General features: G+C 35.2%; 1 protein-coding gene across 1 annotated transcript; it reads right to left on the reverse strand.

The window, feature by feature from the left end:
* Positions 1-13674: 13674 nt before the first annotated feature.
* LOC105140618 (pentatricopeptide (PPR) repeat-containing protein / CBS domain-containing protein) lies at positions 13675-19330 on the reverse strand. The gene is made up of 11 exons (XM_011047511.1): positions 18814-19330; positions 18590-18722; positions 18180-18277; positions 17916-18077; positions 17732-17800; positions 17375-17510; positions 15383-15615; positions 15146-15223; positions 14682-14750; positions 14162-14338; positions 13675-14026 (listed from the first exon to the last, which is right to left on the reverse strand). The coding sequence occupies exons 1-11, from the start codon at positions 19216-19218 to the stop codon at positions 13748-13750; spliced, it is 1839 nt and encodes a 612-aa protein (XP_011045813.1). The 5' UTR covers positions 19219-19330; the 3' UTR covers positions 13675-13747.
* Positions 19331-19443: the final 113 nt, after the last annotated feature.

Here is a 19443-nt window from a genome sequence, read left to right on the forward strand (position 1 = left end):
AATGCAACATATTTTTGCAACCTTGATTGCCATGAGACTGCTCCCCCTGCAAACTTCATCAAGTATCCTGATGTGGACTTTCTAGAATCAACATCACCAGCCATATCTGCATCTGTGTATCCATCCAACATAGGTTTATCATTACCAAAACATAAGCTGAAACTAGAAGTACCTTTGAGATACCTGAGTATCCATTTCACTGCTGACCAGTGTTCTTTACCAGGATTGGAGAGGACCTGACTAACCACACCAACTGCATGAGCTATATCCGGCCTTGTGCAAACCATGAGATACATCAAGCTACCAGCTGCGGATGCATAAGGAACCTTTTTCATCTCATCTTTTTCTTCATCACTTGAAGGACACTGCTTAGAACTTAGTTTAAAGTGGCTTGCAAGTGGAGAACAAACAGGTTTGGAGTTGCTCATGTTGAATCTCTCAAGTACCTTTTGAACATATCTCTCCTGAGATAGCCAAAGTTTCCCCTTCTTCCTGTCACGTGTGATCTTCATGCCAAGAATCTGTTTTGCTGGTCCTAAGTCTTTCATTGCAAAAGACTTGCTCAATTCTTCCTTCAACATCTGAATCTTTTTAGCATCATGGCCAACAATCAACATATCATCCACATACAATAAGAGAATAATAAAGTTTCCATCTGGAAATCTTTTTATAAATACACAATGATCAGAAGTGGTCCTGTCATAACCATGATCCACCATGAAAGAATCAAACTTTTTGTACCATTGTCTTGGAGCTTACTTTAACCCATATAAGCTCCTTTTCAACTTACAAACTAGCTGCTCTTTGCCTTTTGCTTCAAACCCTTCAGGCTGCTCCATGTAGATTTCCTCATCTAAATCACCATGGAGAAAGGCAGTTTTCACATTAAGTTGTTCAACTTCAAGATTCAAACTAGCAGCTAAGCCAAGCACAACTCAGATTGAAGACATCTTGACCACTGGTGAAAAGATTTCCTCAAAATCAATACCCTTTTTCTGACCAAAACCTTTCACAACCAATCTTGCCTTGTACCTTGGCTGTGAGCAATGTTCATCAATTTTTAACCTAAACACCCATTTGTTCTTGAGTGCTCTTTTACCTTTAGGAAGCTTTACTAACTCAAAGGTATGGTTTTTATACAAGGATTTCATCTCTTCTTGCATTGCTTTCAACCACTCATTTTTCTTCTCATGTGACATAGCTTCATCAAAGCATTCTGGCTCTCCCCCATCAGTGACTACCACATACTCATGAGGAGAATATCTAGTGGAAGGTTGGCGAAGTCTAGTTAACCTTCTCAATTGTGGCTCATCTGGAGCTTCCTGCATAACCTGTTCAGGAATAACATCAACATCATCATTAGTTGATTCAGGATCACCAACTAATGGCTCAATAAGAGAACCACCAATATCATCATTTTGTAAGTCTCCCCCATGATTAGTAGACATTAAAGGTAGCTGTGGAGTAGGTCTTGGATTTAAATTAATTGGAATAAAAGTGGTAGACTCTGTTTTCTCTTTTTGTTCAAAGTCTTCAATGGTTTGATCTTCAAAGAAGATAACATCTCTGCTTCTCATAATTTTCTTCTCCTTTGGATCCCACAACCTATAGCCAAACTCATCATCTTCAGAGCCTAAGAAAATGCACTGCTTTGTCTTGTTGTCAAGCTTAGACCTTTCATATCTAGGAAAATGTACAAATGCCCTGCATCCAAACACTCTTAAGTGTGCATAAGAGATATCTTTTCCTTTCCAAACTCTATCTGGAACATCAAATTCAAGAGGAATTGATGGAGAAAGGTTGATCATGACAACTGCAGTCTTCATTGCCTCACCCCAAAAGGACTTAGGCATCTTTGCATGAGAAAGCATACATCTAATTCTTTCAACAATGGTTTTGTTCATTCTCTCAGCCACTCCATTCTGTTATGGAGTCTTAGGAACTGTCTTCTCCAACTTAGTACCATGTTCCTTGCAATACTTCTCAAAAGGACCCCTGTATTCACCACTATTATCAGCTCGAATACATTTCAGCTTTTTACCAGTTTCTTTTTCAACTTTGGCATAGAAATCCTTAAAGACATCAAGCACCTGATCTTTGGATTTCAAACAAGTGGCCCAAATTTTCCTGGAGTGATCATCAATAAAACTAACAAAGTACAATGCACCCCTAAAAGACTTATCAATCATAGAGCAAACATTAGTATGAACTAAATCAAGAACATGTGATCTTCTACGTGAAGGTGATCTTTGAAACGCAACTCTATGTTGTTTGCCAATTAAACAATAAGTACATGTGTTCAAGTTCATACCTTTTAATGGAATGTAGTTCTTCTTGGCAAGGATGCCAATGCCTTTCTCACTCAAATGTCCAAGCTGCTTATGCCACAGATCAGTAGAGCAATCTTCAATTGCATTCACCTCCTCTTTGATCACCTTGGCTTGTGACATATAAAGACCCATCTTCTTCCCTTTAGCAACAATCAGGGAATTTCTGGAGAGCTTCCATTTACCATCTCCAAAGTAATTGTGATAGCCTTCTTCATCAAGAGTACCTATAGAGATCAAGTATAGGTGCATATTAGGCACATGCCTAACATCTTTGAGTAGCAACTTGCACCCAGTATTGGTTTCCAACCAAATGTCTCCAATGCCCACAACACTAGCCATCCCTTGATTTCCCATCCTAACTTGACTAAAGTCTCCAGCAGTGTAGGGTGTGTAAAAATCACGTCGAGGTGTAACATGGTAAGAAGCTGCTGAATCTGCAACCTAGGTGGTATCCTGACATGCAAGATTAACACAACTATCATCACAAACAATGGCAACATCACCATCAAATACAACTACAGTTGTACCATTCTCTTCATTCTTGTCTTCATCTTTACCCTTTTTATCTCTTTTATACTTTCTACAATCTTTTTGCATATGCCCAAGCTTATCACAATAATAACACTTAAAACCCTTCCTTGACTGAGATCTTCCTCTTGGCTTCCATTTGCCTTTTCTATTGCTGAATTCTCTATCTTGCTTGCCATGAGAGAACCTGCTTGGACTTCTCCCTTGACTTTTTATAACAAGTGCATGAGACTCAGAAGTGCTTGTGCCTTTCCTCCTCTTCTCTTCATTGAGGATACAATCCTTCACTTTTTTCAAAGTGATCTTCCCATTCGGAGTAGAATTGCTAAGTGACACTACCAAAGTCTCTCAACTATCCGGCAATGAACTCAGTAGGATTAGTGCTTGCATTTCATCGGCTAACTCCAGATTCATCAATGACAGCTGATTCAAGAACCCCTGAAATACATTTATATGCACTGAAGCATCTTCACCATCTCTATACTTCAAATTCACAAGGTCTTTAATACAAAAACCTTGTTTTGTGCACTCTCCTTAGCAAATGTTTCTTCCAACATCTTCCAAACTGTATAGCAATCATGTTCTTGAGAAATATGATTAATGGACTTAGAAGATACCCATTTTCTAACATTAGCAGTAGCCTTTCTATTAAGCCCAGTCCATTTTGCATCATCCATATCATCAGGCTTTATTCTTTTACATTCAATCGGCAAAGCCAAATCATTGTAATATAAGTGATCCTCCATCATTGTTTTCCATAGAAAATAATTTGAGGAAGTAAGTTTTATCATGCCCGAATCTTCCTTTTTTATTTTAACTGCACAAGAAATTCAATCTACACAACCAGTGCTCTGACACCACTTTGTTGGGAAAACTAGGAACAACCGGACACCAATTTACCCGGATCAATTCAGCGGAATACAATTCACAAGTCCCAATTCTTTCCCTCTTTGTGCAGTAAAACAGAATCAAACAATGATCAAATATAATACAATTAATCACAAAATCAACATCAAGATTTTAACGTGGAAAACCCGATGCGGGAAAAACCACGGGATCGTAGTCCACCTAAAAACTTCCATTATCAACAAATAATGGGTTCACAATCATTCTTCCTCAGATTCAACTAAGGAATACAACATATATATATATAAGAACAACTTATTCTCGGATTGCAACAAGATTAAAGGAGAATTATTTGAGAAAAACTCACAAAACTGACAGTCCTATTTTTCTGTCAAAACGGCCAACTTCCACACCATCAATCTTCGATCCAACAATATATGCTATAATTATAATGGTAGTTTAATAATATTATTATATATGTTCATTAGCATTTCTGCTCGTAATATCGTCCGTTGTTGTTTCCAAAAATTAGCAATAGTAGTGGTGGTTCGTAAAAAGTTGTCGACCATTTGTTTTGTTGCCGACCATTTATTTTGTTTTTTGTTGGTAGAAATCTGCCAGGCGCAAATTGCAACTGATTAATTATGTTAATAGTTTGTTTATGAAATTTCACAAACCATTTTTTATAATATAAGAGGCGTTGGAAAGATGATCTTGCTTAATAAATAGTTAATATAATCAGAGATCTCAATCCAATTAAAGTGCTCATGTAAGATGATTTATAGGTGGCATCCACTAATCTCATGGTATAATTAGGAACTCCCGTCAATTATGAGGTGGTTTTGAATCATTTTCATTTCATGTTCTTTTCTTGTTTTTTTTTTAATTTAATATAAAATTAAAAATATTTTTTTTTATTTTAAAAACTTGGAAAACCAACATGTTAAGAAAATTTAAAACAAAGAAAATGGTTTTCAAAAATTAAAAGAGTGTTTTTAAAAAAAAATCCAAAATAAACATTTTTTTATTTTAATTTCAGTTTTTCAAAAAACTGAAATTATAAATGATATCAAACAACTTCTCAAAAGTTTAATTTCTTATAAGCTAAAAGAATTTATTAAACACTCTAGACAACAAAAAACGCGACGCGAACGATTCTTTTTTTTAAAGGACAAGGCAAGAGGAGAGGTAAAGGCTCAAGAATCTGGTATATATACGCAAGTTAATTTGAGACTCGGCCTCCTTCTCCAGGAGTTAGGTTGATGTTGGAGCAAGGCATGCGCGCATGGTGATTTTCTCTTGCTTGGCAAGCTACCGAGCTGCTCTTTCTCTTTCCTTGAGAAAAATATATCCCCTCGGTGTTTTAATTTGTTGATCGTTTGGTGCCAATCCTTTCACGGGCTTCTATCCGAAGCAAAACCTGGGACTAGTCAACTCACCAGCAACAACCAATTAATTGCTGTAGATATTCAACCTAACTCAATAACTCGCTAGCTAGCTAGATGATCAAAGACATATACCAATATATATGGATCGATTGATAAGTTTTGAAAATAAAAAATTTAAATAAGCTAGTCTATGAGATAGAATTAATTTGAAGTCGTTACCTCGTCGAACAGAGGTACAGCTAGAAGACGTTGCTGAATAAATCTTTTCGGACGAAATACCATGATTTTTTATAATCTGATCCACTGGGAAATCGAAATACTAAAGACCAATTGTATCTCTGCCAGCATTTTAGCTACTTTAGCTAAATAAAATAGTGCTTCAAATTTGACTACCCAAATACTCGTTTCTCTCTATTATAATCAAAAGCTTAATCGCAAAATAAATGCGGCAATTATATTCTCAATCTATGATGTTGCACATCCGACCGCGGAGAAGCATATTAAGCCTTAAAAAATTCTTGAACTTTGTAAGTCAGATTGCATGGGTCTTTATGAAATTGCTAGGCCGATGTGATTAAGGCATGCCGAAATTGTTTGTTTGATTGATTTTAGTAGGTTTTAATAATATCATTGGCTGTTGAGATGGTTTTTATAATGTGATTAATCTGGTCTGAATTATAAACCTGCAGGTTTGTGCAATATTTTTATTAGATATGTGTAAATGAGTCTCAAATATCCTTTTCTTAGGGATTACACCTCTGAGTTTTTCAAAAAAATAAAACTAATCTAGGCATCAGAAGCGTTATAGAAGACAATTATGTCGTATTTCATCATCGTGTCGTTGATTTTCTTTTTCCTTTTTTTTTTAAAATCTTTTACTACATCACGTACGTACATTCGCAACATTGATTTGTTGGCGGGGATCTTCTATTTAATTACACATTTACTCTGGTGGGACTGCCTGCTTTCCTCCTGGCCTACAACCTTGTACTACTTTTCAAACTCAAATAATTAAAAAAAAAAAATATTCACATGGGATAGTCCAGAGGGTTAATTTAGAATTTCTGTCTAAATCTCTACCGAGAGATTTTCAAGTTGAAACATAGACTGCGCTCTGAGGAGACGGAAGGTTACTCCCATTAATCGGAATTCCAATTCGGAAGAACAGCATTCAAAATCAGCTAGCCAGAATAACTCGAATACATTTCCTAGTCACCCTCCATTGAAAAAGGAATAAAAGAAAAATGAATAATATATATGAATGCATGCTTTGACATGATTTATCACATGTAGACTTGCAAAAAGCAGCCCAGGAATCTCGCTGAGAACTGGAAGGAGAAAGTGTTATGCATCGCAGATGCTATATGTAAATGCATTCATTCTAGCTGTCTCCAAATGGCAACCCAAGTGTACGCAGCCTACTTGTCGCCTTATCACATAGACTTCATCCACCTACATTTTTCCTTCTGCTTACACGCTATCTCACCTCTTTGTCCAACGTTTCTTTTCATCTCTTTCAGTGTCTAAATATTTTTCATTGCTCTGATTTTTATGTTTAACAATCAGTGTGTTGTATGATGCCAACGGCAAAAATAGTTTTTGTTCACAAATTTCCCTTTCTTACTCATGATTAAGGCTAACGTGAGATTTTGCATCTGTAATTGAATTTTAGATGTATTTAGATTTAGCAATCCATCTCTAATTGATTTATAACGTTTCAAAAAAAAAAAAACCTCACAAGTAAATTCTCTTAACTATTCGACGTCCCACGTTTAAAGGTTGTCTTACGATGAACTTTAATATGCTTCTAACAGCACTTTTATAGAGAAAAAACATCTTTTAGAGGCGGTTTTTGATCTTTTGAAAACGATTTTCCTGTGGCGATATGTTAACAATCATGTGATGCATATTGATTGTGTATTCTTGTAAACATTTTATCTATTTTTCTCACAGTATAACTCTTAGACATATATATGTGGAACACAGTTTTACATTAGAAACTGCTAACACTCGAGTTAGATTGGGAATTTGGTAATAATGCAGCTCGCAATTATTGTTTATCTTCAAACAGGATGAATAAAGGAGGAAGAACGTACTTATAAGGTAATTAAAACTTGTGGAAGGGCAAATTAATTAAGCCTTGACAATTATCGCAATGTGATCCAGACCACTCAATCCAAAAAGAAATCAAGTTATTATATAATTAGCCTTTGGAGAGATTTTATCATAGCTATTAATAGCTTATTAGGAGTTTCTGTTGTTTTTTAAAATATGTTTTATTTGGAAAAATATTAAAATAATTTTTTTTTATTTTTTAAGATTTATATTTAATTTCATCAAGTCAAAATAATCCCAAAATACTAAAAAAAAGTATAAAATCATATATATATATATATAATACTGTAGCTTTTTAATTTTTTGAATCCTTCATTAAAAATGTTTTGCAATCTCTTAAACTAGAAAATATTTTCCTTCATCAAAAAATCATGAAATTGCTTTGCCAGAAAACACTTTTCAGTGAGTGTGACACCAACTGACGAGGGCTAGCTGTGGGGTTCTTGCCCAACAAGGTAAAAGGCCTCTTGCATCAACTTACCATTTAGGTCCTCTTTACTTCACGTGGCGTCACTATGTGGTTGTGTATAATAAAAAACAGTTTTGAGTTTCAATTTTCACCTCTGGCATTGAATTGATGGGCTGGTTTGAGAGCTGGCGACATCAGATAAACTCTGCTTCTGGCAAAGATGTTGCGGCAACAGTGCTGATGCCATGCTACGCTAAGCTATTCTGTAATTTTAAATGTAACTGGAGACTGCAGTTGAGTAAAAAACATTATCTGCTCTGTATACGTGTCCGTGACCATTTTCTATTTGATGTAGTAATATGACGATGGAAAAATTAAGGTTCCAAGTAATTTGGATTCGAAAACCTAAATTTAACCTATTTTCATATAAATGCACAAAAAAAATCATAGAATTCTCATTAACTTTATTTCCAACTCCAACATACTATATAATTAGTCACAAAACTCAAAATTAAAACAAACTTTGGAGATTTCAATCTATTTTTTCAGCACGATTAAAAGATCCAAATCATTTTATCAAACTATCATCTTTAATAAAACTCATTAACATCAATATTAGTGTTGTTATGGTAGAAATACAGCTGACCGAGATCTTTCATTCTACTCCCCCTTTCCGATGATTTTCTCAACATCCAATGACTGAAATATAAAAATATAAAGTTGTATGATTAAAATGAAAAGTGCAAAAATTAACCACATTGTACTTTTCCACACTCCATGAACAATAAAAAACAATCTACAACATGGGTACAAATTAAAATTTACCAACTCTAGAAGAAGGTATTAGGCCCCTGAGACCACCTGAACCTGCATTACAATAATTTAACCCAGCTATAAAGAAATGGCATTACCTTCAAAACATCCAAACTTCTCTAATTATTTCTTCCAAAGATTAAAAATACAAGCTTTCAACAGAAAACGCTTTGCGTGATCAATACTAGATACTGGGAAACATCGTTGTAAGTTCACGGCTAACATTTTGGTAATAGAAACCCGCAATAGAAATTATCACAACTGCTTCAGCTACCAGTGCTGTGACGATAGACATGTTCAAGAAAAGCATCGATAGAGCTCAAGACGGGTTTGGTATGCCTGGCTGGCTTGTAAACCTCTGACAAATTATAGGTCCTGTGGAAATGACCAGCTTGATGGAAAAACTAGCTAGGTACTCTCTTCGGATTCTTGTTTTATGTTCCTATTTACTTTAATATAGTTATTGAGAATTGAGAATCTGTTGGTTTTGTTGCTTTCATTTATTTCTGGTAGAATATTGGCAGTGAAACTGGAATTCATGATAGTGGAAGAGTAGTAACAGTAATGTGGCGATGGTGAAGTTGATTATGGCGCCATTGTGCTGATGGTATTAACTGCAACTGTAGATTATAAGTGGGATATACAAGGCCTTATTTTGACAATGTCGAATGTTGTCACAGTGACCAGCCTATGGATCCACCACAAGACCACTACGGTACTGAAGGCCCAGTATCAGCTGCGTGCAATAAGTAATGAGTTCGGGCGTGAGGATAGCAGTTTAGCTCGGCCTCAAAAGGATCTATCCTTCATGGAGGTGAACTCCATTTTCACCTTCGATTGCTGCCTTGTCGATGTTTAAATCTTTGGCCGGTGCCAAGAGCTAACCGTTCTCAGAAGAACCAGTAGGACCTGGCCCTGAATTTCTTCACGTCAGAATTAGGCATAAAGATGCTCGAATTATTAGGTCGTCAATAAAATGGCGAGGAGTGAACTTCTTCCTTTGTGCAATCCAATGCAAGCCCAATACCCTCCCAAGTCGCTGGCTCTGAAAATTGTCACCCGCAACATGCCACCGACCCAGAAGTGTGGCTTAACTGGTGCTGTTGGTTTGAACTTTGAAACCCACCCTTATCAAATCACGGAGAAATTACCATATACGTTGCTGCGGGGGAGGGTCATGCATCCCTCAAAAAATTACTATAGCTCCTTGTTTCTAAATTTCTAGTTCCCAAGTCAATTGAGCAACAATTTTCCTTCCACTGCCGACAACGTCATTATCTGGAATTTTTATTCACTCCGCGTTCGAAACATTTGGCTTGATATCGTTCATCAGGTAAAAACAAATTGTCTGTACAGGGAAAACTTCCCGCCCTATACTGCGGTGTGGAAAAGAAAAAAAAAAAAAACATAACATGATTGCATTAAGACGCATAAAACTTTTTCATATTATAATTAAAGCTAATATAATGGATTTAATTTGAGCACTAACAACTTAATCCTATGCTTAAATCAAGTTTTAAATTCAATATCATATAATAATGGCATCTACATAATCTTGTTTACTTGAAAGATTTAAGAAAACAAAAAATCAATTGAATAAAAAATAATACAATTATATTAACTCATAATTATTAAACATGTAAATAGAGTTATGAATTTTATTAAATTAAATTTTATTTTTATTTTATTTTATTGAATGATTAAAAAATTTCTACATCAACACAGAAATAAAATAAAATTGAAAAAATTAAATAAAAACTCTAAAAAAAAATACATAAAAAAACCAAAGAATCCCATTGGTGTGGAAGTATGGCTATTAGCACTTGGGCCTCATTCAGGGCCGCCTGTCTGAACTATGGAGCTCATCAATATCCAATACAAATGGAATTCCCACCATTATGTGAATCTTAAAACCAGCTCACCCAAGGAGTTATAATAATCATAACGTTCATTGATTTCCATCTCACCCGAAAAAGTTACAGTAACACACACCACAAAAATCATAACACAGCGAGAGTGAAAATTAAACCATATTGAATAGCAAGATTGACAGATAAAATATATAAACGTTTTAGAATCTAAGAAACAGAGTACGAGCAGAGAATATGTCTATAATTCCTACCCTAACTACAATCCTTCTAACAAACAAGTGGTTTTCCTTAAAAGGATTAGTGGGTTATCTTCAATTAACAGCAAAAAGATTCCAAGAAAGATGCTGTAATTCACAGATCTCACAACTACCGGGTATACAAAACAAGTTAAATAATAATACAAGCCACCTGTTAAGGCTCTAGGCGACCACCTTTCTTTACAGTTCTCGCACAGTAGCCAGTCAAGCACATGCTTCCCTTCTTGGTGCAATATCCATTAAGATTCCCTCAAGATCAGGAGGCTGAAAGTATCCTTCCTTAGGAGGGACCCTTCTTTGCTTAACATAAAAGGGTTTCTTCTTTGGTGGTGGCGGGCACACCAAAGGTGCCGGTATCTGATATTCGCTGCGTCTTGGCGTCCTGCATCCTTCATCAACTTCCATTATTGATTAGTTCAGACGAGTTTGAAATTCTGACGGAAGTGAAACTTTGTTTAAATGGCTGTTTGTGGTCTGAATCTAGACTTGCTGCCTGGTTACTGCAGTTATGGGTAAGTATGCTGCCCGTCATTTATAGGAGGCTAAAGCATCGCGCCAGCTTGCTAAAGAAGGTGTGCTGTTTGACTTATTCCATCGTGTGGTGGAAGCAACTACAGGTTGCTAGAAGCTTGCGTGGAATCCAAGAAGTCCCCAACCTGTTACTTGCATGCCAATTATTTTGTCCTTAAGCTAAACATGTACATGTTTTCAATAATTTCGAATTCCAAGAGCAGAATTTACAAGGTAATTACTTCTTTAATTGTAAGATGAGCTCACTAACCTGGCTTTGATGAAAAGGAAAGTAGATTTAAGTGTTTTTTTATTTTAAATATATATTTTTTTATCATATTATTATATTATTACATAAAAATTTTATTCTGTATCGTGGTTTAACCATGTTTTTTAAAAATAATTTTTTTATATTTTTAAATTATTTTGATATATTAATTTTTAAAATAAATAAATATATATTATTTTAATGTATTTTAAAATAAAAATATTTTAAAAATTATCCTAAGTTTAGGTCTTTAAAACATTATGTTGAAAAGTATATATATTTTTTTATTTCAAAGGATATTGTTGGATCGGTCTTTTTCATTATATCGATTATTTTTTTATATATATAATATGAGTTAACATTTGGATTTTGATTATAAAGTTGCGAAGAAGATAGCATGCTCCTTGGTGATTGGTACAGACAACTTACATTGGACAGGGACCTCTTCATTTTTTTCATACGAGAAGGACAAAAAATATGATTTTAATCGTGATTTATGAATTGATATCAATTATTGCTTCCTTTTCTTATTATTTCTATGAAAAAAATATATTTTTAGCCTATTTTTCCATCGAACAATTTTAAATGTGCATCGTTCATATAAATTGAATGTATTTAGAAGGGTGATAATTCGTCATTTTAAGAATGTATTTTCTTGTTGTTGCATTAAAAAACAAACAAATCTATTAAGTATTGATCTCAAAATTGAATTATATATATATATATATATACACACACCTTGTTGATTAAACATTGATTTGTATTTTAAACTAGTGATGTTGAGGTCACGTGACGCAAAGCTTTTGTGCTTGCGTGGAAGACACGTGGAAATTGATTATTATTTTTTTGTAAGGGTGATGCACCCGTGGAGCTTTGGTGTCTAGAATGATGAACCTGTGTTCGGCGCGAGAAGGTTCAAGGAGCTGCTGGATTTAAATCTGGACCACGCGTTGATGGTAAAATATGTGGTAGGGACTGGGGTTATGGGCTTGCCAGGGCAAGTGGGGGCCTGGGCCCATTAGGTGAATTCATTATGGTGGTAAGAGGCAGGCGTGTACAACGAGCATTGAAATTTGATCGTGTCGTTTTCGTAAAAGACATCACCGGCACCGGCACTGCTCGGCTGGCAAGCCCACGTGCCACTGTAAAATGAGAGGGGCGCAAAAGCTGAACCAAACTTCTGCTGGAATCTGCTTTTTCTTTTTTTATTCCTTTAGATGGGGCGTAGGCTTGGATCTGATTTTGTAACCCACTGGGTTTGGAGAGCTGTGATTGCATGCAGTCAAGTGCTTGTACTAAGGCTCTGATGCTAATTACCCTACCGAGCATTTTGTTGGATTTATCTTCAGCTTGGCCCAGTTCGGACGTAGGTGGGCGGACGCCAGGGTTCCAGAGAGGCTTCGGCGTCATCGGTTGATTTGTAAATTCAAAACTTTTGAACTACTGTACACTTTGATTTTCATGATTTATTTGTTTTTACTTCAGTAATTGAATTGTTGCACGTTTGAGTTTGTATTTTTTTTCTATCAGATTTTATTAACAAGTCCATTAAAAATATATGTAAATTGCATGCGTAACAACAAAAATAATTTATAATTATAGATTTTATATCACTTTACTTTAAATGATTATAGATTAAAAATATATCTTTTTAAAATTTTGCAAAGAAAAATCTAATGAGGAAAAATGTAAGCAGAAAAAAAGATACAACATTCTCGTGTGATTTCTAAATATTTTATAAATCAATAAAAAATTTTATATATGTACTTCATGACTCATATTTGAATATTTTTAGATTTATAAAAATATAAAATTATCTTATTAAAACCTTGTAAATAAAAATTTAATGAGAAAAAACTTAAGCAAATAAAAAAATTACAATTTATATTAACTTTACCTCAAAAATACATGTATCATGATAAAATATTTAAAATAATACATTCTAATATTATGGATAAATTTCTTGAAAATTGAGGCGAATAAAAACTTTGTATATGAATATACTAAATTATTTATGGATTTACTTGATATTATTTTTTATAACTATTGAAGCTCATGAGTATATTTTTTTTTTTAATGAGATATGATTTATTTTGTCTCCTTTAAAATAACATTTTTTAAGTTTAGTGATACAGACAATATTATTTTTAAATAATATTATAAGATTATCTTTAATAGTTGATAATTTAAATATATTATAAGGTAGTAGTGTTCATGATGAGTATAATGATGGCGTTGGTGGAGGACAACGTGGTTTAGTGATGAAATGTAGGTGGTGGAAATATTGGATAGAAAAAGGCTGAATTATACCCTCCAATAATTAGAAATACGAGACTTCCTTAATCAAAGAAAATGAGAAGACTCTTCTTTAATAGGATAATGCGCAGGAATTCAGTCGAGTAACAAATACAATTACGCATCAAAATTCTCACACCGTCTTCTACCAAGAGTTCTTTCTTGCTCCAATGGCCGTTGTACAGGCACAACAAGTTTAAACAATTGTTCAGCTGTAAAAACTCCAACAGTTTTAGAACCTGAGCTGTTAGTAGAACTATTTAAATTACTATATTTTACAACAACAACCATTCTATACATCTTTTCTAAAATTAGATCAACCACATGGCCAATAGACGTCGTGGTTGTAACACAAGGTGGGGGGCTTCTCATCATTGTCATCAGGGGGGCATTCAACTGCAAAATATTTAAAACATCATCATCATGCATCCAAATAAGCATCAAGTGAGATTTGATAAGGCTGGAATTTAACTTGGTGAGTCAACAGAGTTATAATCTGGAAGTCACTTAGAAGGAAGAACAAGAAAGTACCTCGGTGCAGTCTTCACGATGCAAAAGTCCCACACAGCTGCCCCAGTCATCTACAACAGGCAGAACTCGATTCCAAAAGAAGCGCATAACCACTTTCTTCAAGTGGAGGGTACCGAGTAAAGGCTTAGCTGCTTTTAGTGGCATCATGATGCTCTCGATAGGTTCCCTTGGTGATACCTGAACAGAGAGGTTGAACTCAAGATTGTCAGAGAGGTTCACGTGGTGATCTGTAGTTTGTAGATTGTCAAACATGACCTTAAGTTATCACAGGTGAAAAACTCTCAGTCGCATACTGGCATCTATCGTCCATAAACTGGTGTATTTAAGAGTCCAACAAGAACCAAATATTTGCTAACTAAGGGTATTCAATTGGGTTGCGTTCTTGGCAAGAGCCATTCATGTAAAAGAATCGCCCGTGGTGGATCCAGTCTCAACATGTAGCCATCTTGTGTTTTTTTCATTATCAGTCAATAGGAGATCCATACGTGCTTCAAGAATGCTGATAAATAAACTCACGTACCTGAGGAAGCAGATAAGGACTGAATATGGAATTGGTGAATCCCAACAAGGCCTCTATCCGCATAGCAACCTACATTCCACAGGTAAATTGAGGGTTGGGAACAACTTTAGTAAGAAATAAAAGCCATTACTTAAAAAGTCACATGTAACTTTGCATAATTTCAAAATCCAAAATTCTAGGCTAAGTTGAAAAGGCACTAAATAAGTTATGGAAATTTAGGTTCAATCAAGAAATGTCTGAAAGATGTTCTTAACACTGGTTTCCCAAAAGTCAACGTATCCACCAAACACTTGTAATGCTCTGAGCCAGTTGACAAGCAGTAAGAAATGACATTTCAGGTGACTCCAACATTGCATATTACAGAGCATCCAGTTAAACAGATTACTTTATATGAAACCTAAATCAGGGGCACATAGTCGCTATTCATTTCAATTATTCATGAAAAGTAAATTGCAATTACATACCATGCCTCCTCGACTTGTCCATGGTATCCGTTTCCATTTTAGTACAACATTTGTGAGATTTTCCAGAGCCACATCAACCTGACAAAAGGATAACACACAAACATTGTAATTTTCAGTAATTTCTCAATCACATCAGCTAATCACAGAGAGTAGTACTATTTGGAAACAAGAATAGCTTTATCATTTAAAGAAAATAAAAACACAAAGCAAGTACAATAGCACAGTTGTTTGTAGCACCTGGCCATCATTTAAAGCCGCCTCCATGAGAAGATGATCTGCTTCTTCTTGAAGAGCTAGAGAGATGGCTCCAGATGAATCTGGCCACAATCGCCTGTGCAGATTTTTTACCATATTGTAATCTCCTTGACTGGCAAAAGCACGCATAAGGGAAAGATAGAGATGAGGCTTTGGTCGAAGCTTTGGGTTCACACCAGCACGTTTTATTATTTCTCCAAATACACAGAGAGCACCTAGATGTATCACAGAAAATATCTCATGAGTGCTTATAAGACTTTTGCTCTATTTTTGTATCAAGAATAATTTAGAACCATTGCTGGTGTAACACCCCTAAATTTGCATTGACTATAATTGGTGATTTCTTTATAATAATGCAAGATTAGAGAAAATTAGGGGACAAAAGTCAAAGAACTAAAATAAAGAAGGTTCAAAATGCAATTACTAACTTAAGTAGGTGAAGTAGGATAAATTTTGCATGATTAAGTAGGTGAAGGAAAACAAGTTTTGGCATGTCATGCTTATCAGGTGTCAAAAGGAAGGTAGAGATGTGCTTTCCTTCAAAATTTTCAGAACCAGCTACACCCTTTTCTTGAACTTAAGAGAGAGCAAAACACCATCCTACAAACTAACACCACCAAACCATATATTCCAAGAACAAATTGTAAGGTATTAGTGCTTAAATTCATTAGAATTGTTAGAAAGAAAACCGAAGATAGATTGTGATGTTATAAAAGAAAGGAAAGAAAAGAAAGTAAAGGAAAAAGTAGGGGGTAAAGGGCTAAAGCGCTTATGGTGAGTGATTAAATTAATAAGTATGCATAAATCCTATTGTTTTTGGATGCTTTTATGTATGAAGAATTTCTTTAAATGCTTGCTGGATTTTCAGAATATATATGTATAACCTCAGTTTTCAATGGAAACTTCTTATGATGATTGCTAAATAAGAGTATGACCATGAAAGATTGAAAGTATTGTGTTTTTTTAAAGTAAAAGATATGTTTTAGCCCAAATATTGTGTTGATATAATTGCACATGATATGTGAAAAGAGGTAGCTTGCTTTACTTGAAATAGTGGCCACCTATATGCTACATATGCTACCATTGAGTAGTATATGGATATGAGATATGGACATTCAATTGTCATACATGTTTACTTGTGTAAATATTATGTCGATATGATGTTAGGCATATATATTGAAAACTTATGAAGTTTCCCATGCTTATTTCTTTAATCATTCACTGGGTTATCTCATTAGTAGTTGATAAATTATTTTCATGGAATCAAGATGAGGTTGAAAGAGGGCTCAAGAGATAGGCTACCAACCGAAGAGTCTTTGGAGTCCTAGCTTGAAGTTTAACTTAAGTGATGCTATGGTATCTTTCATAGGTTAGCTTTTGAGTATGGGTCATTACACATGTAAATGCATATTTAAACGTGCCATGCATGGACTCTTTTAGTGTGTAATTGACCAATAGGATAGCTATGTGCAAAGATGTAAGATATAAGTGAATGATCAAGACAAGAAAACAAGATCTCATATAAGCTTGTTTGATGGACAGCAGGTTGTGTATGCTTATAAATACATGTCTGGTTGGTAAATTAGGTAACAATAAGAAGCAATTAGAGAGGCTGGTTTACTTAACTAACTTAAAGCACAATTCTAAAGTGAATATAATCAAAGATACTAAGATGCATTACCAAAGTAATTCGGAGAGGGGGGTGACAGCTTGCGTCAGAAGTGAAAGAGGTATAAGTTCAACTACACTTTGTGTAGCCTTCACCCATTAAAATGAATCAGATGGGTACCATTCAGCATGAAAAAAAAAAAAACAGAAAGCACTTTTTTTAAAGAATACATGCATGCATATATGATTAAAAGCTTAAATATTACAAAATGCTGATATTAATTCAAATTTCAATTCCAATGCAGCTTTATAACCTAAATTGATAAGCACTGCAGAACCCTGAGTAAAAATCCAAATGTGGCATACCATTCATGGAACCACAGTTTAGCAATGCATCAACCATTGCTGTGAATGCAGTTCGATCAATAACTAAATTCCGATGCATTTTCATTTCACAGACAATCTTCAGAACTGACAGGAGATCCTTGGCACCACCAAAGCCCTGCAGGGGAAAGGAAAGCAATAAAACAGCTAAATACAAATTGTTTAACTGCAATCTCTGACTCACACACAAGAAGATCAAGAGGCCACTTCAGCAGTAAAAGAAGCACACCATTTTGTTAAATGGTTTTTGAACACTTTGGTAAATATTCTAAATTCTCAAATTCGAATTTCCACAAACTCCTCATCACAAAATAAAGTATATATGCACAATTCACTGACCTGAAGTAATGTTGTGTACGTGACAACATCCGGATAAAGCTTGTCACAACTAAAGTTTTGTGATTTGTCCTGAAAAAGATCAAGGGTTTAATAATTTAAGTAAACTAATGTAACTTCTTGTGCAACAACCTAATTTCTTGTATACAGAAGCTCTAAACTAGCCTTTCAAATGCATGCTTGTGACCTTCATTTCGTCAAAGAATTGCATTGCAGCATCCAATTTCCCAGCCTTCACACATGCAGATATCAGAGTGTTATAGGTGAACCTGTCAGGGGTTAATCCTAACTCCAATATTTCGTCATGCACAGGCAAGGCATCTTGAGGACAGCCAGCACTTATATATCCCTGAAAGGTCAAAGAGAAAGATGTTTAAAATGATAACAAATACTAGATTTTTGTTTCTCAATGAAATGCCATAAAACCCAAAAGTACAGATCAGTGCTCAACCTTCATTAATAAGTTATATACCAAGATGGAAGGATTGCAGCTTTCATGAAGCAAATAACCATAGCGAGCTAGAAGACCCTTAGCTCGGCGTATATCTCCTGCACTACAGCATTGCAAATGCAGCAATATAAATAAGCTCATGATTTTCAAAATATCAATTAAAAAAAAACCCCGTGCTTGTAGTGAGACCGCAATAAGCAAATAGATTTACTAATACAAGCAATGAAAAGGCAATTTGTCCAAGATATTTCAAATTTGGGCTCGATGTCTTGTCATGAAATGGTTATCCTAATCAAGCACAATCCAATCTATCCAGTTTATCAAGAAAAGCTCTTAAAAGTTTCAAGTGCTCCCCCTAAAGAACCTGGAAACAAAACAAAGCCCATAACTTCATCTCTTATTTTACAAACCTGCTGAAATTAGAGCATTTAAGAGACCAAATATCATCGGAGCCGACAACTTTGGACTTCCAACAGCTGTACCCATTTCCACTGATTCCAATATCTGGAATGCTTCATCAATTCTTCTAGCCACGCCCAAACCCTATCGAACAATAATTAAAGTAATAGTCAAACTAATATGAAATCAAAACAAAAGTTACGAAAACAGAACACCTCAATTCAAATTCAAGTACCTTTAACAGAGTCCCATAAGAGACACCATCAACCCCACAACTTTCTGACTTGCACATTTCATCAAACACAATAAGAGCAGAGTCGGTATCCCCGCAATGCACACAAGCTTCAATCACCGCATTCATAACTATCGTATTTAACTTCCCATACCTTCTCTTAGCACTCTCGACTTCCTCAAAAATCTGTTCCAATTTTCTTCTTCTAGTGAGCTGAACTATACGAAAGGTAAGGCGTTTGAGACTATGATGAGGCTTGTGAAACCTACGACGAGTGGGTGTAGAGGAATAAGAGAAGGTGATTTTGAAAGTGGGTAATGGGTTTGATGATGGGAACTTAGTAGAATAGAGGGAGAGAAGATGATTTTGCATGGCATTGCTGGTGATGTTAGTAGTGAAAAAACCCATTAATGATCAGCCATGGAAATGAAGGTGGAGCTTAGAGAGGGAGAGGAGAGGGAAACAAGGATAACGGATAATGCGTGGGCAAAGATGGAAATTAATGGCGGGTAAATAAGTGGAGGATGCTGAAGATGGTTAGGTTTGGAGTTGGACTATTCATCTTGTAGCTACCAGGCCCGTGACCTGGTTTTTGGGCCGGTACCGGGTCATGGACCGGGTCAATTTTATGAA

The sequence above is a fragment of the Populus euphratica genome, unplaced genomic scaffold (genome assembly GCF_000495115.2).
Source record: "Populus euphratica unplaced genomic scaffold, PopEup_1.0 scaffold116.1, whole genome shotgun sequence".
In the NCBI taxonomy this organism is placed as follows: Eukaryota; Viridiplantae; Streptophyta; class Magnoliopsida; order Malpighiales; family Salicaceae; genus Populus; species Populus euphratica.